The sequence below is a fragment of the Amblyomma mixtum genome, chromosome 3, assembly GCF_055824585.1.
Source record: "Amblyomma mixtum isolate Tamu chromosome 3, ASM5582458v1, whole genome shotgun sequence".
NCBI lineage: Eukaryota > Metazoa > Arthropoda > Arachnida > Ixodida > Ixodidae > Amblyomma > Amblyomma mixtum.
The window spans coordinates 222913021-222939492 of NC_143014.1; the positions used below are offsets into that span (position 1 = coordinate 222913021).

The following is a 26472-nucleotide window of genomic DNA, read 5'->3' on the forward strand; positions in this document are numbered from 1 at the left end:
ACAGTTGCCAGTACAGCCATTCAACATGCACTTCAGAGGTTTTGTGACAGTATATGCGACATGTGTGTTGGTCAAAACGAAGTTTGTTTCATCACTTCTGCAGTTTCATAATTGTTTTCCTCATTAATTTGAAGAACTTAATTCAATAGGGAGGTACAAGGAACAATGAAAATGTCCACTCAAACTACTCAAAAATCCTCCAAAGTTGCCCTTTAATGCCTTGAACTTCCATGTTGCAAGAGACTATTTCAAGGGCTGCGCAGTCTTTTTTTTTCTTTTCTTTGTGCTGTTTAATAAAGCTGCACCAGCAGCAACTGAACACTGCCCTTATTTTCAGACCTTTGATATGTTCCTTTTGCTGCATGGGCTTAACTTCTACTCAAGCGAAAACAGTTTGTTTTGCTGAAGTCGAACTGCTCAAAGCAAATGAACTATATGAAGTTCCATGTTGGAAGAGTGCTGTAAGAATTTATACATAAATTTCAGTTTGAACATGCACTCCAGAGATGAACATACACCATTACGGTGCAAACTCTTGTGTAGAAGAAAAGCACACACATACACACAAGAATTTATACATAAATTTCATTGAACATGCACTACAGGGATGAACATACACCATTATGGTGCAAACTCGTGTGTAGAAGAAAAGCACACACATACACATATTTCACACAAGACATTCATTGCCACACAGTCTTTGCCACACAATCTTGGAATTTTGTACATGTAAATAAAATTAAATACTCATGCAAAGCCGTGTCTTTGCTGTGAATTGCAGGTACATTCTGCAAAACCTGGAAAAAGAAAAAGTAAAGCCAGTATAAAGTAACAGAACTGTCATGATATAGAATAAATGTGTGTGAACAAGTTCACATGAATAGAACACAGAACATAAAACAAGTGCCCTGAAGCACACTTGTTGACCCATCCCTTCAATATACTTTCTCTTCAATTCCTCACAATCCAATCCTCCATCGCGCTTATATGTTCTAACTCTGAAAATAAAACACCACCATTACCTGGCTACCTTTTATGCGAGTAAAGTAGTGCATGCCTAGAAAAAAAAATGTAAATACAACAGCATATGGATTGACAAGCACTACGTGGCATTGCAGCGCTACAGTAATGACAGCTCTCAGTGATTTTCTTTGCCCCGGCGGAGGATGAACAGCAAAAGCGTTTTCAGCATAGCTCAAATGTGACTTTTCAGATCAGCGAAATCCACAATCCAGCAGAAGCCACTGAAATAAGAGAAATCCGTGGGCTCTGAAAAAATTCACATCCGACAAAACCTGCTCACAGTCATGATCAAAGTATACAAGGAGGCCCAGGCCTGGCCATGCCTTTCCCCCCACAGCCCTTCACTCTAGGTAGAGGTAGTAGTGGCCATGACTGGCTCTGAGGTGGCTGCAAGGCTTCCCTATTGCTACTAGTGTTACTCATTTAACTCTGCTGGTGCGAGGTGCCAAAACTGGTTGTGCTTAACTGGGCATCTTCCCATGGAACGCACCTTCTTTCTTTGCAACACAAATGCACTTTTGCAAGCATGAAGTTAGTGCTAAAAGTTGCAAAAATTGGAAGTCAGTCTCTCTTTCCTGAACAATGCAGCATGGGCTTACTTCAGGGCACTAGTTAGAATGAGTGCTGGTGCTGTCTAGTCACAGCATTGACAGCACTGCACTTAAGGTGCAGAGAGGGTCATAGACCGAAAAATTTTATTAAAGAAGTCACAATTAAGAAATCTTCAGGGAAGATGTACATTAGTGCACAGATTCCAAATTACATTTAATTTCATGTAAAACAAGCCCTTGTGAAATTATGTACCATGTTTTCCTTGCTAGCTTTTGAGAAATTTTGCTGCAGGAAATTTGCTAAAATGCATGCTATTGGTTGTCCTTGATATCAATGAATTCAATAAGCACGAAATTATCACCCTGCCTATAAGAGAACTTGAGTTGTGAAGTTGCCACTTCATAAATGGAGGAAAAAGTGTTCCAGTTTCTGAAGTGGCTACTTCAAAGCTCGATAACAATTTCATATCGGAGTGCACCTGCTCCTTGACTAAAACACTTGGGGGCCGAATTTTGAACTGACACAGCATCACAACTCGCATTTATCCAGGTGCAACATCCATGCCATGTGCGCATTGCCTGCGGTGGGTGGAAAGGAAGGTGGTCAGAGTTGGCAACAGCAATGCTGCGGAAGGAGCTAGATAAGACAGAGACTTACGGCTACCTAATTGGGCACCTTCGAAGCGCTTGGTGCCAGAGGGAAAGCAAAAACCAGAAAAGAAAAATCACAAATAGCAGTTGCTGTAAGAGAGAGTGAGAAAAAGAGACGATGAAAAGGAAAACTAATCCATTCCATTTTTAAATAGGACATTATTATGCACAGCACACAGGCTTCTAGAATTGAGGTCACTGCTTTCTTGAGTTGTTCCGATGAACTACCATTCCCAAACAAATGGCCTTGCTGAGCACCTTAACCACACACTGATGGGCATGCTGTTAATGAAATGTGCTGGGGCCTAAAATGAAAATTAGATCTCCCTTAAGCTCCATTAATTAACTTATTAGGTGCAATTTAAAAAAATACCCCAAGTTGTGCCACATGATGGCAAGCAATATACCATAGGTTTTGCACATTTTGGTGCACCAATTTTAAAACCTTGGCTCAAGTTACTAAAAACAGCCTGAATTAACGGATTAAAATTTGCTGAAAGAAAAAAAAAGTTATGATTTACAGCACAAAACTCATAACGAAAAAGTCCCCAACCTATTGGAAAGTTCTTTTATTAATGGGGTGGTCCTGCTGTACTGCACGAGTTCTTACGTGAGCCATGTCCTCCTATGTGTTATACCCCTGTCGCATGGGCAGTTTCAATGCCCACTGAGTCAACGGATATTGAACTCAATGGGGATAGGCCAGTGCCACACGGCGGTTTTCAATGACCACTGAACTCGATAGGCACTGACTCAAGGGGGTTCGCGAATGGCCATTGGAATCTCAAGGGCCACTGAGAACAACCTCACACTCATGATAGGTTGAACAAGACAAAATATCTTTGATTTAATTACAACGTTAGATCATATTAAGCAGTTCATTTTTATTCAGTAGCCGGAATGACAGCGTTGCAGACAGTCCGGTGGTCGGATGCAAACAAACTATAGTCTGGTTGGTTTATGGTTTATAGGGGTTTAACATCTCAAAGTGACTCAGGCTATGAGAGACGCCGCAGTGAAGGGCTCCGGAAATTTCAACCACCTGTGGTTCTTTAACGTGCACTCACATCGCACAGTATACGGGCCTCTAGAATTTCGCCTCCATAGAAATTCGACCGCCACAGCCGGGGTCGAACCCGCGTCTTTTGGGTCAGCAGCCGAGCACCATAACCACTGAACCACCGCGGCGGCACAAACTATAGTCTGATACAATTTAAAGGGGCTCTGAAACACCTTCCGAGGAGAGCACATCAACTCGCTCAATCGCTGTATTGTGCTGACATGAACACCTGAGCCAAACAATACACTTCTAAATGCAGAAAACCTACAACCATGCACGAAACTTGGCGAGCCCTTTCCGGCGGCATTTTCACACTGGCACCCTCCTCCGTCGCACTGGTTCTATGTATACTAATTCAGAGATGGCTATTGGCTGAACTCTTTCAGACATCAGGCAGCTACCACGGCCAATAAGCGGCGTAGCTCTGGCGGGTCAGGGATCTCCGCCCCCGGAGGTGGGGCCGGCGAGCCGACCTTCCAGCATGCGAGACGTGACGAGAGGAGAGGGAAAGGTGAGAAGGCACTGAAATTCAAATTCTGACTACAGAGAAGTAGTGAGCTTCTACAAAACATACAAAAAAAAAATCCTTGCTGTAGGATGTTCGTGAAGCGGCATCCTTTCATGTCCCAGGCACACTGCAACTTTTTTTAGAGCCTCTTTCAGAGTCCCTTTAAGAACAAAACGGCTTTTACCCGACAGAGAACCCTCTACCAGCCAATGGCGTTGGCCGATTCTCATGGACCTGCTAGTGTGACAACATAAGTGGCATGAGAATGCAAGGAGGGTACTATCCCTTTTCATCAGCCATTCCCCGCATTGTCAAGCTAGCATGCTCATGAGAATCGGCCGACGCCATTGGCTGGAGGGGGGTCCTTTGACGGGGAAAAGCCAATTCGTTCTTGAGTTGTATTCGAGTATAACCCTGTTCATGTCGCGTGGTTTGCTGCTCAGTTCACTCGTTTTCCGCCTACAGCACTTTCTGGCAACCGAGACCAAGAAGTGCCCCACAAGATCTGCAATGATAGTATCTATGAACGTGACGAAGACTGTCACCAATCTGTGGCAGCTTTGCCCGCGAAAAAATGAACGCTTCTGAAACGAAGGTTGTAGCGTTGCCCGCCATCGCTGTCTCTGAATTGTGCCGAACTGTGAAGTATTTGAATAGCTTTTTCCAAAAAAACTTTAAATTAAAATTAATACTTACTCCAATATTCATCTCATTTTATTCTGCTTCACTTCCTCTGTTTACTCAGTGTTGCTACGCCCAGCACTATCTGTCCGACTGAATGCTCACTACTCAATGATCATTGAAGTTCGTCGTATGGCAGCAGTGCATCTGGATGGGCATCGAAACTTCAGATGGCCATTGATTCAATGGGCATTGAGACTGCTTGTGTGACAGGGGTATAAAACAACATACGAGTACTTAGCCTCCAACATTGCTTAACACGATCACAGTATTTAAATAAAAAAAGATGGTGAAACCATATCCTAAAAAAAAAAAAAAAAAAGGACCGCGGGGTCCTTGTGAAAATAATCTTGCAATGCTGCATGACTTAGCAATCAATGAAGATAAAATCTGAAGTTGCATGAAAGAATTTCAGGAACCCTAAATTTAAGGCACCCAACTTATATTCGCTACTCACCTGCCACGGAAAAAAAAAAAGCAAAAATGAAATGCTGATTGTGGCTTGAATCTCAGTTGACCTTGCCATGGGTCATGCTCCGCCGACGCTTGTTCGTGCGAGAGTCAGCCTTTCGGCTGGAGCTTGGCTTGCCCGGTGAGGTATCCCGTCTGCCCTGTGCTCGCCTTGAAATGCCCTGGCACGTGCTGTACAGAGAGCGAACATGGTCAATGTCCACACTTCAAATGCTCTTGTTAACCACTTAACCTCCCTGGCCCTCAACCAGCGCAACAGAACATCTAATCTAGCGCTTTGTGTCTGGAAGGATTCTTCAGGCAGACAGACAGTTAATCCTGTGCACCTTTACCACAGGTCTCGACAACAGAAACACAAGCAAAAGATTGTTTTTGTGTTGGGTTTAATGGCACATAGGCAGCTAAGGCCATTATGCACCAAGCACAAGGTATACAAAAGTTTTTTGCAAAATTTTGTAAAAAATGAAGTGCTCGGTGGTGTAGAGGGCCTAAAACATTATTTTTGCTACTTAGTGATGCCAACAAAAAGATATTTTAAAGATGGCCAGTAGTAAAAGCCTTAAAGAAAGGCGGGAAACCTCTGCAACCATCCTTGGCTGGGCAAGGATGTCAGGCTTCCAACCAATCAAATAAAGACCTCAGCCTTCTTCTCAGGATGACAGTGTGGCTGAGGTGTGGTTAAAAAAATCTGCTTGTTGTAAAAAACTGACCATATTTTATTACATCTACAGTTTGTATAAAATACCTGCTATCTTTAAAAACTTAAAAACCAGTGAAATGTCAACAAGTACATGTTCACCTAGGAGCAAAGTTGGATGAAATGGTATGTGTTCATTATAAAAAACTGCAAAATGCTTTTTCCACAGTGTTTCGAGTTTTCTGCATGAAAATGAAACATGGTTTACGATTAGCTCATCTTCGCAAAATTGACATTGAGGCTTGTCTTGTTTCGTTAATAACAACTTATGTGTAAGGTGTGTGTGTCCTATATGAAGATGGCAGATAATCACTTTTTTAGGCATTCCTGGTGAGTGCAGAACTTCCATTCACCTAAATCTTGCTGCACTAAGTGTAATTCGTTATTTGTTTCATTATTCCATACGGACTGCCATTTTTGTCTCATGTTACAATGAACTAAGTTAATGCAATCTTTAGATGGTACATTAGCTTTTTTTTATTTGCTTGTCACAAGCTTGAGCAGCGCACAAATCTGCTCTCTCGTCGCCTTTTATTCCGACATGGCTCGGGACCCAGCAGAGCTTTGTTTTAAGCTCGAGCTGTGGCTGTTACTAAGTTGTGAATGTCAGCAAGTGCAGAAATTATTGCATTTCTTGAGTGGAGAGCAGTAAGTAAACTTAGGGAGTCTGTGTAGATGATACTATTTGCAATGCTTTCGTTTACTATATGTTCAGTGGCTACACAGACGGCGTAACATTCGGCAGTGAACAATGACGCACACTGTGGAAGCCTTACTATTTCATTCCAATTCCCTTGTATCACTGCGCTTCCAAAGTAAACATCTGTTTTCAAGCCATCTGTAGAAAAAGGTGTGAAAGTACTGTATTTTTCCTCAAGTGCAAGAAATTCTTGTATAACATGCTGCTGTGGAGTCTGTTGTTTACGGAACTGTGTAAGAGTGAAATGAAATCACAGACTGCAGGAAAATGGTACCATGGAGGTAGTGGATCTCATCTTGGAGAAATGCCAGGTAACGTGTCTAGTATGCTGAGGTTTTGGCACATCTCATCAAAACGCAACAGTAGTGGCCTAGTAGTCTGCAGTTTGTTGTTAGTGTTCTTGATGGGCAATTTGAGACTATTTGGTGACTGATGTGTTTAGGTACTGAACAGATTTTTAAAATGTATGAACACGTGAGCATCGTTCTTCTGTCTGTAAGTGATGGTTCGTTAGTTTCTACATAAGGACTGTTTATGAGTGACGTCCTGTATGCACCAGTGGAAAGACACAGACCTGTGTTATGTACTGGGTCCAGTCGTTTAAGGTATGATGGTCGCACTGGCCCATACACTATACATCCATAATCCAAGGTAGAGCGCACTACAGAGCGGTAAATTTGTAAGACATCTCCTATCGGACCCCCAGTGTTTTCGTGACAGCACTTTGAATATGTTCAAGGATCGAGAGGCTTTCTTTCTCAATGTGTTTATGTGAGGCAAGGAAATGAGTTTTCTGTCGAATGTTATGCCTAGAAATTCATCTTCATTTTTGATGGGTAATTCTGTTTCGTTCAGGTGTAGAGTGGGATCTGCTTGTATGCCTTGTTTTTGTGAGAAAAAAATGGCTACTGTTTTCAGTGGAGAAAACCAGAAACCATTTCTGTCTGCCCATGTTGCCAGTTATTTATTGTTAACTGTATTTCTCTTTCGCATGTTGATATGTTGGAGAATATGCAAGCTATCTGGATGTCGTCTACATATACTGAATACATAATGGATCTTGGGATTATTTTACTAAGAGAGCCCATTTTTACAGCAAAGAGTGTTATACTTAAAATACGCTCCTGAGGTACCTCATTCTCCTGGACGAAGTTCTTCGAAATGGTTGAACCTAGGCGTACATGGAAAGAGCAGATGGACAAGAAGTTTTTTAGACAGTTTAACATTCTGCCGCGGATGCCAAGCTCAGCTAAGTCCTGAAGAATGCCGAACCTCCAGGCCGTGTCATATGCCCTCTCCAAAATGAAAAAGACAGCAAGAGAGAGCTGCTTGAAAAAGCTTCTCGAACAGTGTTTTCGAAACGAACCAGGTGATCTGTAGCGGAGCATCCCTTTTTAAAGCCACACTGATGGCTGTCAAGAAGTTTAGACGATTTAAGGACAAAAGATCTTATATTCAGGACACTTTCAAAAGACTTGGCGAGACAACTGGTTAGGGCTATGGGTCTATAACTGCTAGGAGAGGTTGGTGGCTTCCCGGGTTTAAGGAAAGGCACAATAATAGCTTTTTTCCAGGTTTTGGGTATTTTCCCCGATACCCAAACTTTGTTAAAGAATCTTAAAAGTGCCTCTATGGCAGGTTCAGGGTGACGGACCAGCATTTCATAGTGTATTTGGTTGGGTCCTGGAGCAGTTTTTTTGCCGGCAGACAGTACTCTATTGATTTCCTGGAGGGTAATTAATCTGTTGTATTGTTCATTACTGCCTCCACTTGGAGGGAGTCTGCTTTTTGGCTGTATTTTTGTGTTTTAAAAATGACTGGGTATAATGCGACGAACTAGAAACTGCAGCGAAATGTGCCCCTAATATATCTGCCTGTTCCCTTATAATTGTTTTTGTGTACTAGGTGTTGTCAAAAGTGGAATTGTGAATGGTGAGAAGCTGCCATTTAATTTTCTTACCTGCTCCCACTTTTTTTTATGTGATGTGACTGTTTATGGATGAGACATAACTCTGCCATGACGCTTTCTCGGCACTACAACGGACGTACCGAGCTTTAGCTCGTGCCTTTTTAAAATTTACGAGGATCTCTTCTGTGAGGTACCTGCGAAAAATGCCCCAGGCTTTATTTTGTTGCTTTTTTGCATCCCCTTAATCTTGTGTCCACCACACTTTGTGATTTTGCCGCACCATTCCAGAAGACTTGGGGATAGCTAACTGTGCGGCAGCTAAGATACAATTGGTGAATTTTTCATTGATCTGATTAATGTCATGATATTCTAAAACTAAATTTTCAAATGTTGTTTCTGCTCTAAAAAGTTGCCAACTGGCTAAAGGAAGCTTCCAATGTCGCAGTTGTGTTGGGATGACTTTCGGTGCCGATATTAAACCGATTATTATGGGGAGGTGATCACTGCAATATGGATTGTCAATTACATCCCATTTAAAATCGTTAAAAACAGAGGGAAAGGTGAAAGACAAATCTAGACAGCTCATTTTCCCTGTGTATGGGGAGCAGTATGTGGTTTTACCGAAGTTCAACAGACAAATATTATTGCTCCAAATAAAATCCTTAGTAATCTGACCTCGGCTGTCCATTTTTTCACTCCCCCAGAAGGATGAATGTGTGTTAAAATTGCCAACTATCAGAAAAGGCTCTGGTAGCTGCTTTAAAAGATCTAATTCATGCATTAGCTTAAAATTCAGCTTAAAATTCAGTTTTTAGTATAAGCTCACGTGCTGGGACATAATTTTTCACTATGATGGCAATGCCACCTGAAGCTGGCTTGCCTTCGCTCGGTCGCGGCGACATTTTTGTGCTGGGGACCTAAGTTTATTTCCTGTACACATAAGGCCACAGGTGAGAATGTGGCTAAAATATCTTTGATGTCATTTAAGTTATTCAATAATCCCCTACAATTCCAGCGTATTAGGAATGCCATTATGATTATTTGGGGATGTATTTTTTAAACTTAGGTCCCTACTTTTTTAGGGCCAGTTATTGGGATTTTTCCCTTTTTTTTTCGGTTTAGAGAGCTTCGCCACTGCTGCTGCCGAGGTGAGCTTGGTGTTACGTCCATCGCCTCACTGGAGGCTCTGGAGTGTCATGGAGAACCCATGGGTGTACTGTTTGTAGGCCTCTCCCCGACTGGGAGAAGCCTTGCGGGCGGCTGACCCAGAGGCCAGCGGGCCCTTTTTCGTGGGTGGCAGGGCAGCCTTCACTGCGTCTGCCCGGGGCATGGATGGCCCTGCCTCAGGCTCACTGTGTGGCCTGGGCAGGTGCCGAAGCCTGGTGTGGTGCCCCGCCCGTCGCACCACATCGGCGAATTTTGTTTTTGCTGTGAACAAGAACGTTCCCTGGGTTTGCTTAAATCATTTCCAAGCTTCCTGGAATGTTATGTTTTCTTTGGTTTTAATGGTTATTTATTCCCTTCTCTTTCTTCCAGGATGGGCATGACCTAAAATGCACGGGATGGTCCCCTTAACAGTTAGTGCACTTTGGCACTGCGTTGCAGACATCGGATTCATGTTCATTGGATGCACATTTGGCACGGGTTTGGCGGCCATGGCAGCTCTGGGATCCATGGCCAAATCTCTGGCACCTGAAACACCGGCCAGGATTGGGGATGTATGGTCTGACTGCTATTTTCATATAACCTACTCCTTTGGTATCAGGGAGTTGGCTGGAGAGGAAAGTGAGGACCAAGTACTTTGTCGGTGTTTCTTTGTCATCTTTTCTGGTTTTTATGCACTGGACATCAGTGACATTTTGGTCTTTGAGACCCTCCAGCATTTCTGCTTCAGTCAGGGTGAGAAAATCTTGTTCTGAAGTGATGCCTTTGACAGTGTTGAGAGATCTATGGGCCCTAACGGAAACAGGTATTTCTCCAAAGGTTACTATGTTTGAGAGCTTGGAATACTGTGCTTTGTCTTTGATGTTTGATCTGGAGGAGTAGGTCACCACTGGCCAGCTTCGAAACCCTGTAGCCAAGGCCCAATGATTCTGTGAGAGATTTGGAAACTATGGAAGGAGAGATGATTCTTGCTTGCTTTTCTGCAACCTCACTATGTACGACGTGGTGTCTGAGGAAGATTTCCTTTTTTTTGCAGGAACTGCGCGGTGACATTGGTCCGCCCCTGTTTGTGAGTGAGATCATTTGTTGAAGAAAAGGAATCTATAAAAAATTGTTATTCGGCTACGGTGGCAGCCGCCCACCATGGAGCCCAACACGGGGACGGGACAGGAAGTTGCATGCAAGTCCTGCCCACCAAGCTGTACACCGCAACTATAACCAAATATGGCACAACTCAGGGTACTTACACCACAGAAGGTCAACCCTAGCCGCCCATGAAAAAGGAAAAATCTAGAAACGAGGAGGTGACAGGACAGTAGTGAGAAAGGAGATACGAAAGTGAAAGATAGAGGGGAGTACAGGAAAAGGCGACTGCCAATTTCCCCCGGTCGGGTCAGGCCGGAGGTGCCGTCTACAGGAAGCTGGGGCCAAAGTGGTGTGTTGCCTCCGCCGAGGGGCCTTAAAGGTCCAAACGCTCGGCATCAGCTCAACCACCAGATCCCCTCTTCCTGGGACACGGTGATGCCACGCATGGCTAAGTGCGGGTGCTCGGGTCCATGGTGACGCACTGCTCACCATCATCCCCCTGCGGGGATGTCCCTGCGGATGCTCAGGAACTCGTGGTGTCGCAACTCACCAACATCTGCATGAAGCAGACGCCCCTGCAAAAGAGCATACACGTGCCTCTGGACAATAACCAGCTGGTAAAACATATGGCCCAGTTTCATCCAAACTGGTTCCAGGCAAAACTAGGAGGTCACAAGTAGGTAATGGCTGGTTGAAGCTAGGAATGCACATAGTGCCACTTCCCTGCCATTTAGATTTGCCTCCTTCCATTGCCACCCCTAGACTGGATTAAAATGAAATCGTACAGTGCCCAGTACGTTCCCTTTTGGAATCAGCTGAAAATGCCCACTGTTGAGTCCTCTACACAGTCCCAAATACAGTCATTTATTTAACGCCTTCCCCTGTACAAATTGTACACAGTTGCTTCCAACATGACAGCATTACACCAGTTGCTTTCCAGTAGCCATTCAAATAGGACCAGCTGCTGACAACATGGCTTTCAGCTGGGACCAAACAATTTCGAAATTGAATCAGTAGATTTCCAAATAGAACCAACCAACCTCGTAGACTTTCACCAAAGTGGTCTAGCCCTCAGCAATTTCACAGACTGCAAACACTTCATGAAAAAGCCTGGTTTCCATTTGCTTGTAAGTGATCTGTTGGGAACCTTTAAGAAAAGATTTAAAATCATGCACCTTCAAAGCTGTTTCTATGTTGGGTTTTATCGTATATAAGCAACCAGGGCCATCATGCACCAAACGCAAGGTTAAGTGTTGGTTCTTGTGTTAAAGATCTAAGAACATTTTTGAAATGCCACTTTGTTTAGAAGGCTTGCTTCTTTAAAAAATGCGTAACACAATTCAACAAAGTAGCAAGCTAGGGTGGAAGGGAATGTGTTCATAAAATAACACAAAATGCCCTTTTCTTAGTTTCTTAAGTTTTGTGCATGACAGTCAGATGCAACTGATTGTGTGCTAGTCTCCATACCGTCCACATATAGGTTTGCCTTATTTATAAGTATGAAGCACTCTGCAAGATGTGTGTCCGATACAAAGGCGACACAAAATCACTTCACTGAACCATTCTTGATGTCTGCGCAACTTCCATTCTTCTATGATCGGCTTAACTAGGTGCAGTTTGTTAACCCACGAAGCCTGCCATTTGGCTCTCAGTTTACTCTGTACAAATTTCATGCACTCTTTACACGGTATATGTACTTGTTTTGCATTCAAATTACGTGCTTGTGTGGCACATGCATCAGCTCTCTCATCACCATTAATTCACATGTGGCTAGTTACCTAGCAGAACTTTACTATATGTCCTTTCATTTCAGCTGTTATGTTGTCCATGATGTCTCCTATTAATGATTCTACTGTGTTTTTGGAGCGCAGTGCTGCAATTACCCCTACGGCATTGATGTAGATAATACTGTCTCAACGTTCTTTATTACTGTTATTATTATTTGCAGCGAATGCATCGTTGTGGGCACCAGGACTACAGAATACAAAAAGCAGCTTCGATGGATCCCTCGGCAATGGGCGTGCCAAGATGAGCATCACCAACCCATTCTCAAGTTTTTCGTACAGGTAATCAAACTGTACGGGAAGTCATTCTGAAGTAACAATGTCTGCTTACTTTTGCTGCCATGCTCACAGCCACTTTGTGAAATGTTCTCAAATGTGATTGTTTCACTTAGATATTTGCTTCTGCTCGGCGGTGATATTGAGGTGAATCCAGGGCCCATTGATACATCGATTGCAGAACAGCTGAAGATAAATGCTGACAATATTCAGGAAATTAAGGAATTAAAGAATTAACCAGGGATTAAGAGAATTAAGAATCAAAAACTGAATGCAATAGAAAAGAAGCTTGAAAAAATTAGCGGCTGCGAAAAACAGATGACTGACTGCGCCAAGAGAGATTGCACTGTTGGAACGTAGCCTTGCTGTCATGACGAAAAAGGTCGCCAAAGGTCGCCGATTTTGAGAACAGAAGCTGATGTTCTAATCGTTTATGGTGTTAAGGAGCAGCAGACAATCTACAGATAGCTTGCATGACACTGTCACGAAAATTGTATTCGGGGAAATACTCTGTGTTAAAATGGCAGATATCGAAAGAATTCATCGTTTGGGCAGACGAAGGGAAGACAATGACAGTAAACCTAGGCTGGTAATCTTGAAGCTCCTTTGCTACCGAGACAAAATTAGCATTCTTAAACAATGTACAAACTAAAGAATTCTGGCTACCACATCAGCGAAGATTTTTCACATACTGTTAGGAATATCAGGAAGAAATTAAGAAACCGCACTAAAGAATACTGCAACAGAAAAGAAAAAGTTTCTATAGTGTATGACAAAGTAAAAAACAATCAGTTGTTCACATGGGACGACTTCAATGACTCTTGAAATTAAGCCAAAAAAAGAAGACAAAAACAAGCCTGGAAAGTAGATCATCAGGAACAAACATCCTTAACTGTTCTCAATGTGAATGCGGGAAGTATTATTAATAAATCACAAGAACTCGAAGCAATCCTGCTCGCTTTCAAACCAGGCAATGTCGCAGTTACTAAGACATGGTTACACAAGAACATTTTGAACCATGAAATCGTGCCACCCGGATACACAATCACGACAAAAGGACAGAGAATCAAGAGGCAAGGGCGTTGTTCACTCATTAAAAGTGAAATAAAATACTCAGTCAAGCCTGACGTCCCGAGAGTTGAAGCCGCCTGGGACAAGATCTATCTGACAAATGATATTGCGCACGTTGGAGTTGATTCCAAACGCAGAAAAAACGTACCTAGATCCCTTGTTTGATTACACATTAAAGCATATGTCCGGCGGCAGGATACTTATGGCAGGAGACATTTTCCCAAAGCAGACTGGACCTCTCTTGGTGCAGGAACTGTGGCAAGCTGCGTAATACTTGATTTCCTATTTGCTTTTAATCTAACTCAGCTAGTTACCACACCCACTCGTACCTAGGGAGCATACAGTACAGTACTCAATCTAATATTTGTCACTGATAACTTTCTCCGCGGTGCTTTTGACATTCATACAAGCAAAGACCTTTCTGACTATGAAATGGTGATCTGCACTTTACACTTACCAAACCTCATCCGCTCTCAACATCCATTAAAGAGAGTACACGCCTTCAATAGAGCAAATGACATAGCCATACTTGCATACCTTGCACACGAATACCCAAACTTCTATGATCTCTGCACAAATGAACAAATCAGCATAGACGAAGTTTGGCTGTTCAAGGTCTACATTGTACATTGCATAGACTGTTTTGTACCCTGAACAGAAAAATCCACCTGGAAGCAGAATCCCTGGATGACATGTGATATAACACATATGAAATGCAGAATAAAAAGGCTACATAATTCTAACAAGTCACAAGCTGTCCCAGCCTACTCATCATGAATAAATGAATTAACAAGGACAATCAAGAATAAAACTCGATGTGCAAAAGAACTTTTCTGCAGCACCACACTTTGAACAACTTCATCAAAAACGCTCCGTACAAATTTTGGCGGCACATTAATGACCATCCCCACCCTTATCTGACAATATCTTCCCAGGTGAGCAGAGCAAAAGCAGATTCGTTTAACCGATACTTCCAAACAACTTTTACTCCAAACAGGTGTCATTTTTATGAAAGCAGGCCCCATCCTACTAGCGACGACAAACTGTCAGGTGTTCCTGTTATACAGTCGAACACCTGTAACAACACGGATACAACGAATTATCGGATATAACGAAGTGAAAGAAAAGTTTGGTTGGACATGCTTTATTTCTAAGGACATGCTTTATTTATCTGTATAACGAAACGAAAAATTCAAAATTTGACACTGTATCGGTTATAACGAAGCAGTTTTTGTATTCACGGGGCTCAAAATGCTCAAACAAGTAGGAAAAAATCTCAAAACACGCTAAATTTTGATCTTTTGAAGCGCGCGCACCTAAAATGTGTTTGAATCACCCGCGCTTCCGCACGCAACGCCATCTAGGGAGAGCGAATGAATCTAGCATCAATGGCTGCCTAGCACGTGACTGGCACGTGATCGAACCGACGCCCGCTCCCCGGCCACCCCCGCCGTCGCAATTTCCGACCCGCGCCCCGCGCGCGCTCTCTCTGCAGTTCAATCTATAGACGCCGTAGCGGAACGCGTCTTAACAGCAGTTTCGCTTGAAACGAAGATAAAGATATTCAGGGCAGTTGACAGCGGGCGCAAGGAAAAGTCATTGCCGCAGACTTCGGTGTTGCGCCTAGCACTCTTATCTTATCTTGAGCGCAAGGCAGAAGATTGCAAACGCCCACTCTGCAGGGGCTGTGAAGAATGACAGCAAGACAGGATGTTGAAGATGCCTTGTTAACCTGCCTGTGTCTGGTGCCGCCCTTCAAATGAAGGCGAGAAGTCTCACTTCCGTCTGAGGCCACAATGACTTTCATGCAAGTAGTGGCTGGCTGCAGCGATTTAATGACCGCCATCGGATTGTTTGCCACGTCATGTCTGGCGAAGAAGCAGCCGTTGGCGCCGAGAACTGCGAGAAGTAGGCAGAAAGCTTCCGCATGCAACTGGGAGGCAAGCGGACAATTTCGGCGAGACGACATGGCGTCAGCTGGCGGTTCCGAACGTTACGTTCGAGGAATTCATCTGTGCAGATGACAACTTGGCTGTGGCGCCCGAACTGACCGACCAAGAAATTGCTGATCAGGTGGTTTCTGCAGATGATGCTAGAAACAGCGATGCATGTGAAGATGGCGAAGTGCGAGCTCTCAGCAGCGGCGAGGCCGCTGACATGGCCAGGAAGTTCAGGGGGTACCTCGGGAACCTACCTGTGGCCAAATCAGCTGACATCGGGAAAGCGCTGCTCTGTGTTGATTTCGTCGAGAACTATAACCTGTCAAACAGTGTGAAGTGCCGCCAAATGAAGATTACGTCGTTTTTTAAATAACATAGTTTTCGCACCTGGCCAGCAGCCCGATTTGTGAGTTTCCTCTTGCTTTCCAGTACGAAATGCAAGGCGAGGTTTCATATGCTTATACCACGCGTTAAATTCAAAGATAGTGCATTTTTTCAACCCTGTGCTGTCCATCTTAAAGTACTCTTTACTTGGGTTTATTAGCGACCTTTTCTGCGGGAATTTGAGTGCATACTTTTATAACGAATATTGGATATAACGAACGAATTTCCGCGCAAAATGCGACTTCGTTATAACGAGGTTGGACTGTATCTGAGGCTGGACTGTTATTGCTGCTGCTAAATTTAGATGAGAAGAAAAGCAACAAACCAGATGGTATCCCGAACTGTTTTTTGAGACAGTATGCTAAGCCAGTCAGTAAATTTCTTTCCCTTATATTTTCAATGTCGCTCCTTGAAGGCCGCCTACCATCGAAAGGGAAAATTCCCCCGTGCACAAATCAGGTAACTTATCCACACCGGCTAACTTTCGTCCTATTTCTCTCGGCTGCACTTGTTGCAAGCTACTAGAACACATTGTTTTAAAATAAGTTACTAAATTTGTAGAAGAGCACAGCTTACTCAATTCAAATCAACGCTGTTTTCGATCCGGGCTATCTAAAGTTATGCAGCTGATTGAAACCCTTCATGACTTCGCCCTAGGCATTAACAACCAATCACAAATTGATGTAATTTTTTTACATGTTTAAAAAACCATCCATCGCGTGCCTCATATAAAATTTCTGTACAAACTAAAAATTTTATTTGGAGAAGGACCAATTATTCGTTTGATTATAGATTACCTCACAGATCGTTGCCAGTTCGTATAGCTTGGTGACTGCACTTTGGACACTGTTCCTGTCCTTTCTGGTGTCCCGCAGGGCTGAGCGCTGGCTCAGATTTTATTTCTGCTCTATATCAACGACATCACAAAGGAGATAAATGTTAAAGTTCGCCTATTCACAGACTGCGTGGTTTATAATGAAATAAAAAACTATAATGACCAAGTAACTCTGAACAACGCCCTAACCTGTGTCGCGCAAGGGTGTCTAAAAAGGCAGATGGTTATATTACAGACAAAACTCTTACCGTGACAATTGCCAGGAAAAAAAAGACTCCTTTAAGTTTTGAATATCGCGTTAACGGCATCCCACTGCGGAAAGTTCTGGAGTATAGGTATCTAGGCATATCAGACACATTTGATTTTAGCTGATCATTGCATGTCTGAAATGTCGCTAAAAAAGCTACAAACAAACTATTCTTTCTAAAATGCGCACTGAGTCATTCTACTCCCACCACAAAGCGACTCACACATATCACCCTTATTTGTCCTGTTCTTGATTACGCCAATATAGCTTGGTTCCCGTATGTGCAGAAAGATGTGGCCATCTTAGAAAGCAAGCAGTACAAGGCTATCCAATTTACTAGCAGATACCATCATATTCATTCCTCAAATGTACTACATCACGCATGCCTCTCTACACTGTCTAATCGAGCAAAGGTACATTGTCCAAACTTTTTTTATTCTTATTATTCCAAAAGATTCAGCCTTTAAAGTTGTTCCCTCAGCCTTTATCTCAGAGTCGACCATTCCAGGCACACCCATCATAAATTCCTTCTGTCCACTCACAGCTCGAGGGTTGAACAACTTGATCCAGAAATCGAACAACAGAGTTCACCTGAAAGGTTTCCCCAGGTTGTGGTAGAATCACTATTCCCACAACACGCACAGTAAATCTGTCTACTGATATGTATTTCATTGTACTGCTGTTTTTAATTTTCAGCGAGTTGATTTACCGCGTGTGTACTCTTCTTATGTACCTACGATGAAACTCAGCGTTCTGTATCGCTTCTTTGTCAGCGTATCGTTTTTTGTACCTACCCCTGTTACAATCCCTCCAAGGATTGACAGTACCTTGAAATAAATAAATTACCTTTTGTACAGCTACAGAAACAACTTAACATTCAGCAGTGCAAATTGATGCACACTGAGGCAGCCTTACTGCTGTCTGTAGTCTATTACAGCACTTCCAATGTACAGCGCTGTTTTATAACCATCTGCGTATGCCACTAACAGTCTGGCATCACTACATGGTATGCCAAAACATGATGCTGCCCCTAGCTGTTACAACAAGTCAGAACTGAAGTTGCTCGCACTTCTCAGACTAATCCCAACATGCGCATCTCACTCCACATTGGACCACACACACCATACAATCCCAGAATGGACAGATTAGATTAGTACTCAGTTTTCCCATCACGAGCCGCAACAGCCCCAAAAAGTGGGCGCACAAACTACAACAGGCATGGCCGGCCATGCTACGCTCAGTGCATTACCTGTCTAACAAGTTCGGAGGAGCAAGAGAACATGCTTGTTGCACCCAGCGATAGCTGTTGCCGTGGGAAAGATCTTATATGGCACTCCCGCATATACATTCTCTCTGACCGACATCAATAATCTCAAACGCCTCCATAGGTCTACACAATGAACCATCACTGGGCTGCCTGATGATTGTGAATTTTTATGGCGCAAGGGCATCTGTGGCCAAAGAGCACCATGGTACAAGGTATTTTTCTTCTCCTCAAGGTGGGGTCAAGGACCCATTTTTCAAGCATTTCACCCTAAATAAGCAGGAACGCACTTCTGCCTTGCCATCACTCCACGAGGCCAACATCTGACATCACATTCACTTGGAAAATACCCTACAAGGCCGGCGCCTTCTGGCTTGGGACTTCCAGTGACATGACAATTCTCTTCCACTAACTCAGTCTCTACCCCCATGGGATACACCGATTGCATCTCGGCGATTTTGTCGACCCATAGCTCATGACAATGTATGCCTCCGCAAGCTCCCTGCAATGCATCAGCTTGCGGATGCACACTCAGACACCCTCGACATCCATAATGATGCCACTCTCTCTGGCAACCAAGCACGGATGGCGTGGATTTGTACGCAGACCTCCGTCTACTCGGAGGCCTACACGTGCCACCTTCCTTCCAAAACACACCTGCACACTGAGCTTCTCGCAATCTGGGGAGCCACTGCCTTCCTCCCACACGCTGGTATCAAACCAGTCAGAGTATTCACCGATTTACACACGGCTTACTCCGAAATGAAATTCTGCGCTCTGCCTCGGAGGATGCAACAGCCATTCAACACCTTCTCTGCAGGCATGCACAGGTTGGTAATCAGACTGAAATCTGAAATCATTTGGACGCCAGGGCGTACAGGTGTGCCCGGGGGCAATATGGTGGCACATGCTGCTGCTACTACCGCAGGTGGGACGATCAAATCTTCAGTACACCCACCTCTCAGGGCAAACCCCTATGACCTCTTAAGCTACAGAACCTCCTCAGTAGCTGCCATGCACTATGCCCGTGCTTCTCTCCATATTTCAAGTCGCTCCAGCATCAAAGAACTTATTCCGCCGGTCCTCTTTTCGTGCAAGGCCCGCCTTGCACGTTCCCAAGAGGTCTTCATCAGTAAGGTCTATGCTGACTCTGCGTACACCCCGTATACTCTGGCGAAATGGTGACGGCCTGACATCACCACAGTAACGTACTCTCACTGCGGGCTCCACTGTTGCGCGGACCTTACCCATTTACTCTAGCAATGTACTGCATCTGAAACTGGGAGAATGGCCATACAGTCCCTCCAGCACATAGACTACCATACTGCGCTGCTCACGGATAACGACACGCAGCTCCTATTTGCTCCTATATGGGAGCCAAAGGGCTTGATCAGGGCGGTCTAAGGGTGCCGACTAAAGCCCTTCTGATCGGGTCCAGCGGTAGCAAAATGGACAATACACACTCGGGCCTCGAGTGTGACTAACATTCTTTCACCATTTCCCCTCACAGTGGCTTTTGCTTTCCTCTCAAAATAAAGGTATTTCAATCAATCAATCTCGAGCAACAGAAGCATGCCACACGGCGGTATCCAAGACAGAACGAAAAACCAGGCATGAGAAAAAACGCAAAAAGTAGAAATATTGCGCTTCGCTCAACAAAGGAGGATGCACAGAGAGAAAAAGAACTGCGTTCGGCGGCGTCAATGCGTTCGTCCGTTGGCTCCAACGATCGTGCTTATTAAAGCATTCTGTGCAAACGATGAAAGAACGCCAGCATCAAATCGTGAAGTGAAAGGCGCGTGGCTACGACTGTGGGCTACCCGCAACTTAATTTGGGGCCAGTGTTCTACGACACAGTTCACTGCTAACAGCGCCACGTCAAGTGAACAATACAAAGCAATTTTCGCCTAATTTTGCAACAAAGAGCTTCGGGTGCTTTCCTGTTTTTCTCTGCCAGCGTTGCTATACTATATATACGATACCGACGCTGTCCACTTTAGCAGTGTTCGAATTGTATGTACAAAGCGAGAATCGGCAGAACGCTAGCAAAAACGAACTCACCTATCGTGTTGCTCACGCTCCCAAGTCCACATTTCCTCTCCACAGCGTTTCCGGTTGCACTTGACAACGCCAAGGATTCCCATAAGTTGTTTAGTGGTGTCAGGTATATCCGGACTGCAAGAAAGAACAGCAGCGTAGGTTATAGGTGACTGCGCCCGCGAGTTCACCCCACACCAAACTAGGAGAGACACAAAATATAAGTACATCGATGAGCTTAGTTTCTCTCTATATGCCGTGACTAAAAACACCAACGAGACAAGCGAAAATAGTCCACACGAAAAAGAACCAATACCGTTCTTCTGGGAATACGTTCTTTGCCTTGCAGATGGGGCATGCCTGGAACGGTCTCTGCAGGTTCATCTGAACTGGATCGTATAGACAATCCACGCACACAAAATGTTGGCACAAGCCAAAAACCATGCCCTGCTTGGGGCCAAGACAGATAGGGCAGCTGAACCTGAAACCAAAACATTTTCGATACGAATGTGAAACCCAACAAATACGCTGAGCGGCGACTACGGAATAGCATTTACTTACGCTGTGTCGTAATCTGTGCGCTCCATGGCAAGGCTTATATAAAAAAATGTCGGCAGAGAAACAAAGCAGTTGCGCCTGGGAGCGGTTTTTAAAACCCTAGTGAACTGCCAACAAACCTACAAAACGCTCCCTACTGCAACCTTAATGGCTACAGAAGAACTGTCGAACAGCGGAACAGCCCGAGCAATCAACGGTTACCGCGAGCACGGGCGTTCTGTCACGTGCCATAAACTTCGTTTTTCATTGGCGCTTAGGTATTCTGAGGAAGTCAAGTCAAGACGAAGAGTGGAGCTTGGATTTGGCTACTGTCAGTCACTTGTTTTGAAAGTTACAGCATGGGAAAGACGGTGAAATGGTATGCTAATGCGCCATATGCAGATGTTTTATGAAAAATGAAAATTGGTTTTTGAGGAAAGGAAATCGCAGAGTAATTCTCCAATCTCGGTGAGACAGAACATGCTGTAAACTCTTTCGGGTTGAAACAACTGACAGGTGAGTGTCAGGAGTGTAATGTGTTGTAGCCTTTGAACCTAGATCATTGCGTTGGGGCTCATCTGTTTTTCACATCATGTAAATGATGACATGCGTCATGGTTCATGTTGCCGGCGGATTGAAGATTCAAGTCTGTCGTTGTTTTTGTAAATACGACGTTACCATTCCTTCATCGTACAGGCTGTGCACTGTCGTAGCTGTTATCGCGAAGTGACATTTTCATGCGCATGTGATTTGTCATTGTTGCATCTTGAGTTCTTCAGATAGCAGGAGGCTGTTCGTTGCAATTTCTTTGCTAAGCTTGTAGACGAGGGCCGAGGAAGGCGGCACGAACGCAACTGCATGTACTGAGCTCGTACACGTACGAGCTCGGTTCATTACCGTACTAACTTGATCTTAGACGTTCACAAACATAGTTCTGAACCTGAACCTTGCAAGTTTTCGAACTAAAAGCAGACGTTAAATTTCTTGCAACTGCATTTCATTTTTCTTTTTTTCTGCAGTGTCTGCGGGGATTCTCGATGGCGGAAGACCTCCGCTGTCTAGTCGATGAGTGCCGTCATGCATGCAACGATCCCCGAAAAAAAAAAAAAAAAAAACAGGAAAACCCTGGGTGAGGAGCTCTTGCGAGAACGCAATGCTGGAGAGCGAGTAGGGTCTCCTTTGCCTGCTGCACCATAAAAGTTGAGGAGCCACAGTTGTTTATTCATTCTCAGCAAATACGAAACAGCATGCCAAAAGAATTAAGACAGTAGCCAAAGCAAGTATTGTGTTCTTCAGTGCGACAGGAAAACAGCCCATAGAAAAAGCAGTGCAATGAAAATTTGGAAGCCCCCGCCACATGGTTCAGTGGCTTTGGCATTCAGCTGCTGATCTTGGTCGCAGTTTTGATCCCTGCTGCAGTGAAATTATTTCGATGGTGGTGAAACATAACGCTGGTGTGCTGTGCAATGTCAGTGCATGTTAAAGAACCTCATGTGGTCTAAATTAATCTGGAGCCATACACTGTGGTGTTGTTTATAGCTCATGTGTTGCTTCAGGACATTAAACCCCACATACCACTTCAAAAATTTGGAAGTCTGATGCCTTGATGATGGAAAGTCTTAACTTTCAGTGCAAGAAATGTTAGCACTGGTTTACTGTTGTGATGTATCCCAGAGCTGATGTGCTACATAGTCACGTTAAACTTCAATGTGTTAATGCAGTTGCATTGATGGTCTAACTTAAGCACACCCTTAGGAGGTTAGAGGATCGACTAAATGCTCTTCCCTGCAGAAGGCACGTTCTCAAACAAGTGACAAAGTTCTCAAAGTGCTAATGCTAAGTGAGGATGTCCAGCAAAATGAAAAGTAAGCTTGTTAGAGTCGGTTAACCTGTGAGCCTATTTTAGCCTTTTGTTTTCTGCCTAACTTGTAGCTGTTATGGCAGCTGGCTCTCTTAATCAGCATGGCATTCAGAGGTTGGTTTGTTGAGGGTCAGGTACATGCAAGAACCTAAGGCTAAACTAACATAGCAGCTTTGTTTTAATGCTAGAATTTCATTTGGAGCCACAGTGTGTGAAAGTAACACCTTTCCACACTGTTCTATGCAGCAACAGTTGGAGGAACGTTGGGTTGTACTAAAATACTGATGCATGGCAAAGCCTTTTAAGGTATTTTCTGATGTGTGAGATTCAGTGTACATCCACCAGCCATTGGTGACAACCAACTTTTTAAAAATGGCCACTCACACTTTGCTTTGTGCTGCTACCTCAACTGCTGTGAAGGCTTGTGCCGTATTTTTCTTGCCATTTATCACAGGTGCTTTGGGAAATATGTGTGAAGAAGTTGTCATTCATTTCCTGGCTGTACGCATTTTTCTGTGCACTGAGATGGGAAGGAAAAACACTAGTGGGTGCCAGTGTTGTCGAATTGCTCCAGCTAATTCAATTACGCTGTGTACGTTCACGTCGGTAGTCAACAACTTGCCAGGCTTCACCAGGCTTCTTTCACGCCTTTTATTAGGAATGCCAGACAGCAGCCAAAACAGGATTCTGTATGTTCATGCCATAACTTTTTTTTTTTTCTTTGCACTGGGAAGGGGCTAGACACGAGCAGACACCGGTGTCATTTGTGTCCCTGCAGCTGATGACATCCAGTCGTGTGCTCATGGGTCATCTAGCTGCTGCAGTGGATGGACAACTGTGGCGTGCTTCAAACCCTACAAAGCGCACTGACGGCTCTTCACTGAGTATGGCAGGTTTGTTGGTGCTGCTTCGTTTGGTCAGTAGTCATGCAATCTGTTTTCATGACTTCTGGCCAGCAAAAGTCATGCATGTGAATACTTGGTTTTATTTATTGTTTGAGCAGCACTGTAGTTCATGATGTTATAGTTGCCTGTTCAGCACCTTACAGGCTTTGTTCCTTTAAATGACTAGAGACACCTAATTTTAGTTGCATGTTTCTTTCTTTCAAATGATGCACTAGGCATTAAAATACACGAATCGCCACGGGGTATTTGTCTACAACTGCTAAATACTTTATAATTGGGTTTCTTCTCACATGCTCTTTTGGTTTTGGTTTCATGAACCAAACGATGGCTTTGACATGGGATTGGTGTTTAGGTCACTTGAGGCATGAAAAAAGCTGTAGTATAATAGCTGACACGTAGCTTTAATTTGCTACAACACTTAGTCAGCCTGCTTCAAGAGCTGGAAGGATAACAAACCGCGTATCACGAGTTGAAATTGGTTTTTGAGGAAAGGAAGTTGCACAGTATCTGTCTCAAATCTCAGTGGACACCTGAACCACGCCATAAGGGAAGGGATAAAGGAGCAAGTAAGAGAAGAAAGAGGTAAGAGAGAGGAGAATACCCACATATTCTATTGTGTTATGCATCAGTGTTCAGTTTGAAGGACAGTCTGCACAAGATAGGACCAGAAGAGGTTGGATGAACCAGGTTCTGCACTTGATTCCATTTAAAAAGAACTTTTTGTGTCAGGCGAATTCAAAATCTTCTCTCAAAGGTAAACTTAGAAGTTCATCATAAGGTAGGCCAAACTTAGGAAGAGCCTGGGAAAGGCATCTTGGGGCTCTTGCTCGGTGTCTGAGTGCTTGCGTCTAGACTTGTAGACCACGGTGACGTCGAATTCCTTGAATCCCAAGCTGCAGCAAGCGAGGCAGCCCGTGGGGTCTTTCAAGTTGGGTAGGCAGCACAATGCATGGTGATCGCTCACAACCTTGAAAGGCCTGCCATACAAGTACAGACGGAATTTTGATGTGGACCAGACTATTGCAAGGCATTCCTCTGTCGTTGAATAGTTGGACTCTGCCTTCGACAGTGAGTGGCTGGCATATACTATGGCTCTCTCATGGCCTTCCTCCTCCTGAACGAGAATGGCACCTAGGCCAATGCTGCTAGGATTGGTGTGAATCTCAGTTTTGGTGTTTTTATCAAATGGTCCAAGCACAGGCAGTGACTGTAAGCTACGTTGAAGCTCTTTGAATGCCTCAAATTGCAGAGTTTCCCATTCGAATGGATTGTCTGCCCTCATCAGCTGCGTCAATGGTTCGGTGATGCATGAAGAGATATTCACAAATCATCAGCAGTACGATGTGTGACATGGTTTAGCAAATCAATATCTTAATCATGCATGACCCTAACCTCTTCATGTCCTGCCGCGGTGGCTCAGTGGTTATGGCACTCGGTTGCTGGCCTGAAAGACGCGGGTTCGATCCCGGCCACCGCAGCCAAATTTTGATGGAGGCAAAATTCTAGAGGCCCATGTACTGTGCGATGTCAGTGCACGTCAAAGAACCCCAGGTGGCCGAAATTTCCGCAGCCCTTCACTATAGCGTCCCTCATAGCCTGAGTCACTTTAAGACGTTAAACTCCAATAAACCAAACCTAACCTCTTCATTATTTTGCCTGTTTCCTGCTTCTTTTTTCATTTTTCATTATGAAAGACTGGTACCACTTCAAGAAATATTGTTGCAGCAGCATTATTAGCTTCGTAATTGCTGGTGTATGTATACATGGCAAAAAGAACTGAGCTTGCTGATTTATTTTGGTTGCTGTTTTTTTAGTTGTTCAAAAGCCTGTGTACCTGAATAGGGAACTTCGCAGAATCACTGTGTCTGCTTTGTGGTTCATGATGTAAAGCAAAATTTTGCTCCAGCTGTCATAAAGACTCGGATAACTTCCAGGGAAGTTGCACTTCTGCCAGAGCACCTGGCAGGATTATTTTGCATGCTTACTGGCTAACAGTTGCAAACAAATACCTTTTGCAGCCCTCTCAGAGCCTCGATAGCTGTTAAAGTAACTATTTCTCCATATGTTGACGCCGCCATGGTGGCTCAGTGATTATAGCGCTCGACTACCGTCCCAAAAGACACGGGTTTGATCCCAGCCGGGGCGGCTGAATTTCGATGGAGGCGTAATTCTAGAGGCCCGTGTACTGTGCGATGTCAGTGCACATTAAAGAACCCCAGGTGGTCGAATTTTCCGGCATCCCTCATAGCCTGAGTCGCTTGGGACGTTAAACCCCGTAAACCCTTATGTTGCTAGTGCAGTTATGTGGCCTGCTTCATGGTTCATGACCTGGCTGAATACAATGGCCACTGGCAGAGTTTGCTCTGCTGCATTATTCACGGCGTGGTGCACACAATTCCTCTGCCTTTCTGCTGCCACCGCTGCTGTCTTGTTTCTGAGCAGGGCCTCAACCAAAGGAAGCTGTAAATTTTTATTTTCATTCGTGTTGTCATTCTTAACTTGTACTCGGAGAAACTTCGTAGGTTCAAGCTAAGGTGGGAGCCAGAGCATGATGCAGCCAGCCCTCGCCATGTTAACATATACGGGGTATTTGACAAAACGCCGTTTGGGCAGCTTCATGATTTCTAGTAGCCACATTGTTGGCATCGTAGCATTCTATTAGTGTTCTCTGTTAGCTACTGCTCAATTGCTTCTTTGTGTAAAACTGTTGTTGGCATTGCTTCGTCCAGCTGTGAATGACGCAACTCCTTGTCTGTCACTAGGACGCTTCCTTTTGGCTGCTTCTGGAGCACATGAGTGAAAGACATCTTGCAATGATTGCCATCCATAT

At 44.2% G+C, this 26472-nt stretch overlaps 2 protein-coding genes across 15 annotated transcripts in view; one reads left to right on the plus strand and one right to left on the minus strand.

Annotated features, from left to right (window-relative positions):
• Positions 1 to 668: 668 nt before the first annotated feature.
• On the minus strand, positions 669 to 21118 carry LOC149353815 (uncharacterized). Its single transcript, XM_089582848.1, has 5 exons — positions 20901 to 21118; positions 20656 to 20820; positions 20364 to 20477; positions 4932 to 5116; positions 669 to 797 (listed from the first exon to the last, which is right to left on the minus strand). Exons 1-4 carry the CDS (start codon positions 20924 to 20926, stop codon positions 4984 to 4986), a joined length of 438 nt encoding a protein of 145 aa, XP_089438974.1. The 5' UTR covers positions 20927 to 21118; the 3' UTR covers positions 669 to 797; positions 4932 to 4983.
• The window catches only part of LOC149353816 (uncharacterized), a 44208-nt gene continuing 30055 nt past the window's right edge, over positions 12320 to 26472 (plus strand). Inside the window, exons 1-3 of one of the 14 annotated variants that reach the window (XR_016291051.1) lie at positions 14811 to 21392; positions 21896 to 22075; positions 23472 to 23630. The gene's annotated coding sequence lies outside the window, so the exon portion shown is untranslated. Of the gene's footprint in view, positions 12568 to 14810; positions 21393 to 21895; positions 22076 to 23471; positions 23631 to 26472 lie in introns of those variants that run through there. The other 13 variants (XR_016291053.1, XR_016291044.1, XR_016291047.1 and 10 more) reach the window with 13 other exon arrangements.

Bases quoted from the DNA above. Each gene is read 5' to 3' on its own strand.
- LOC149353815 (XM_089582848.1), bottom strand. From the start codon at position 20,926: ATGGAGCGCACAGATTACGACACAGC. The intron at 20,478-20,655 runs GTATTGGTTCTT...TCTTTCTTGCAG, and splicing joins AACGTATTCCCAGAAGAACG to TCCGGATATACCTGACACCA. The intron at 5,117-20,363 runs GTGAGTTCGTTT...CTCTCTGTACAG, and splicing joins GAGCGTGAGCAACACGATAG to CACGTGCCAGGGCATTTCAA.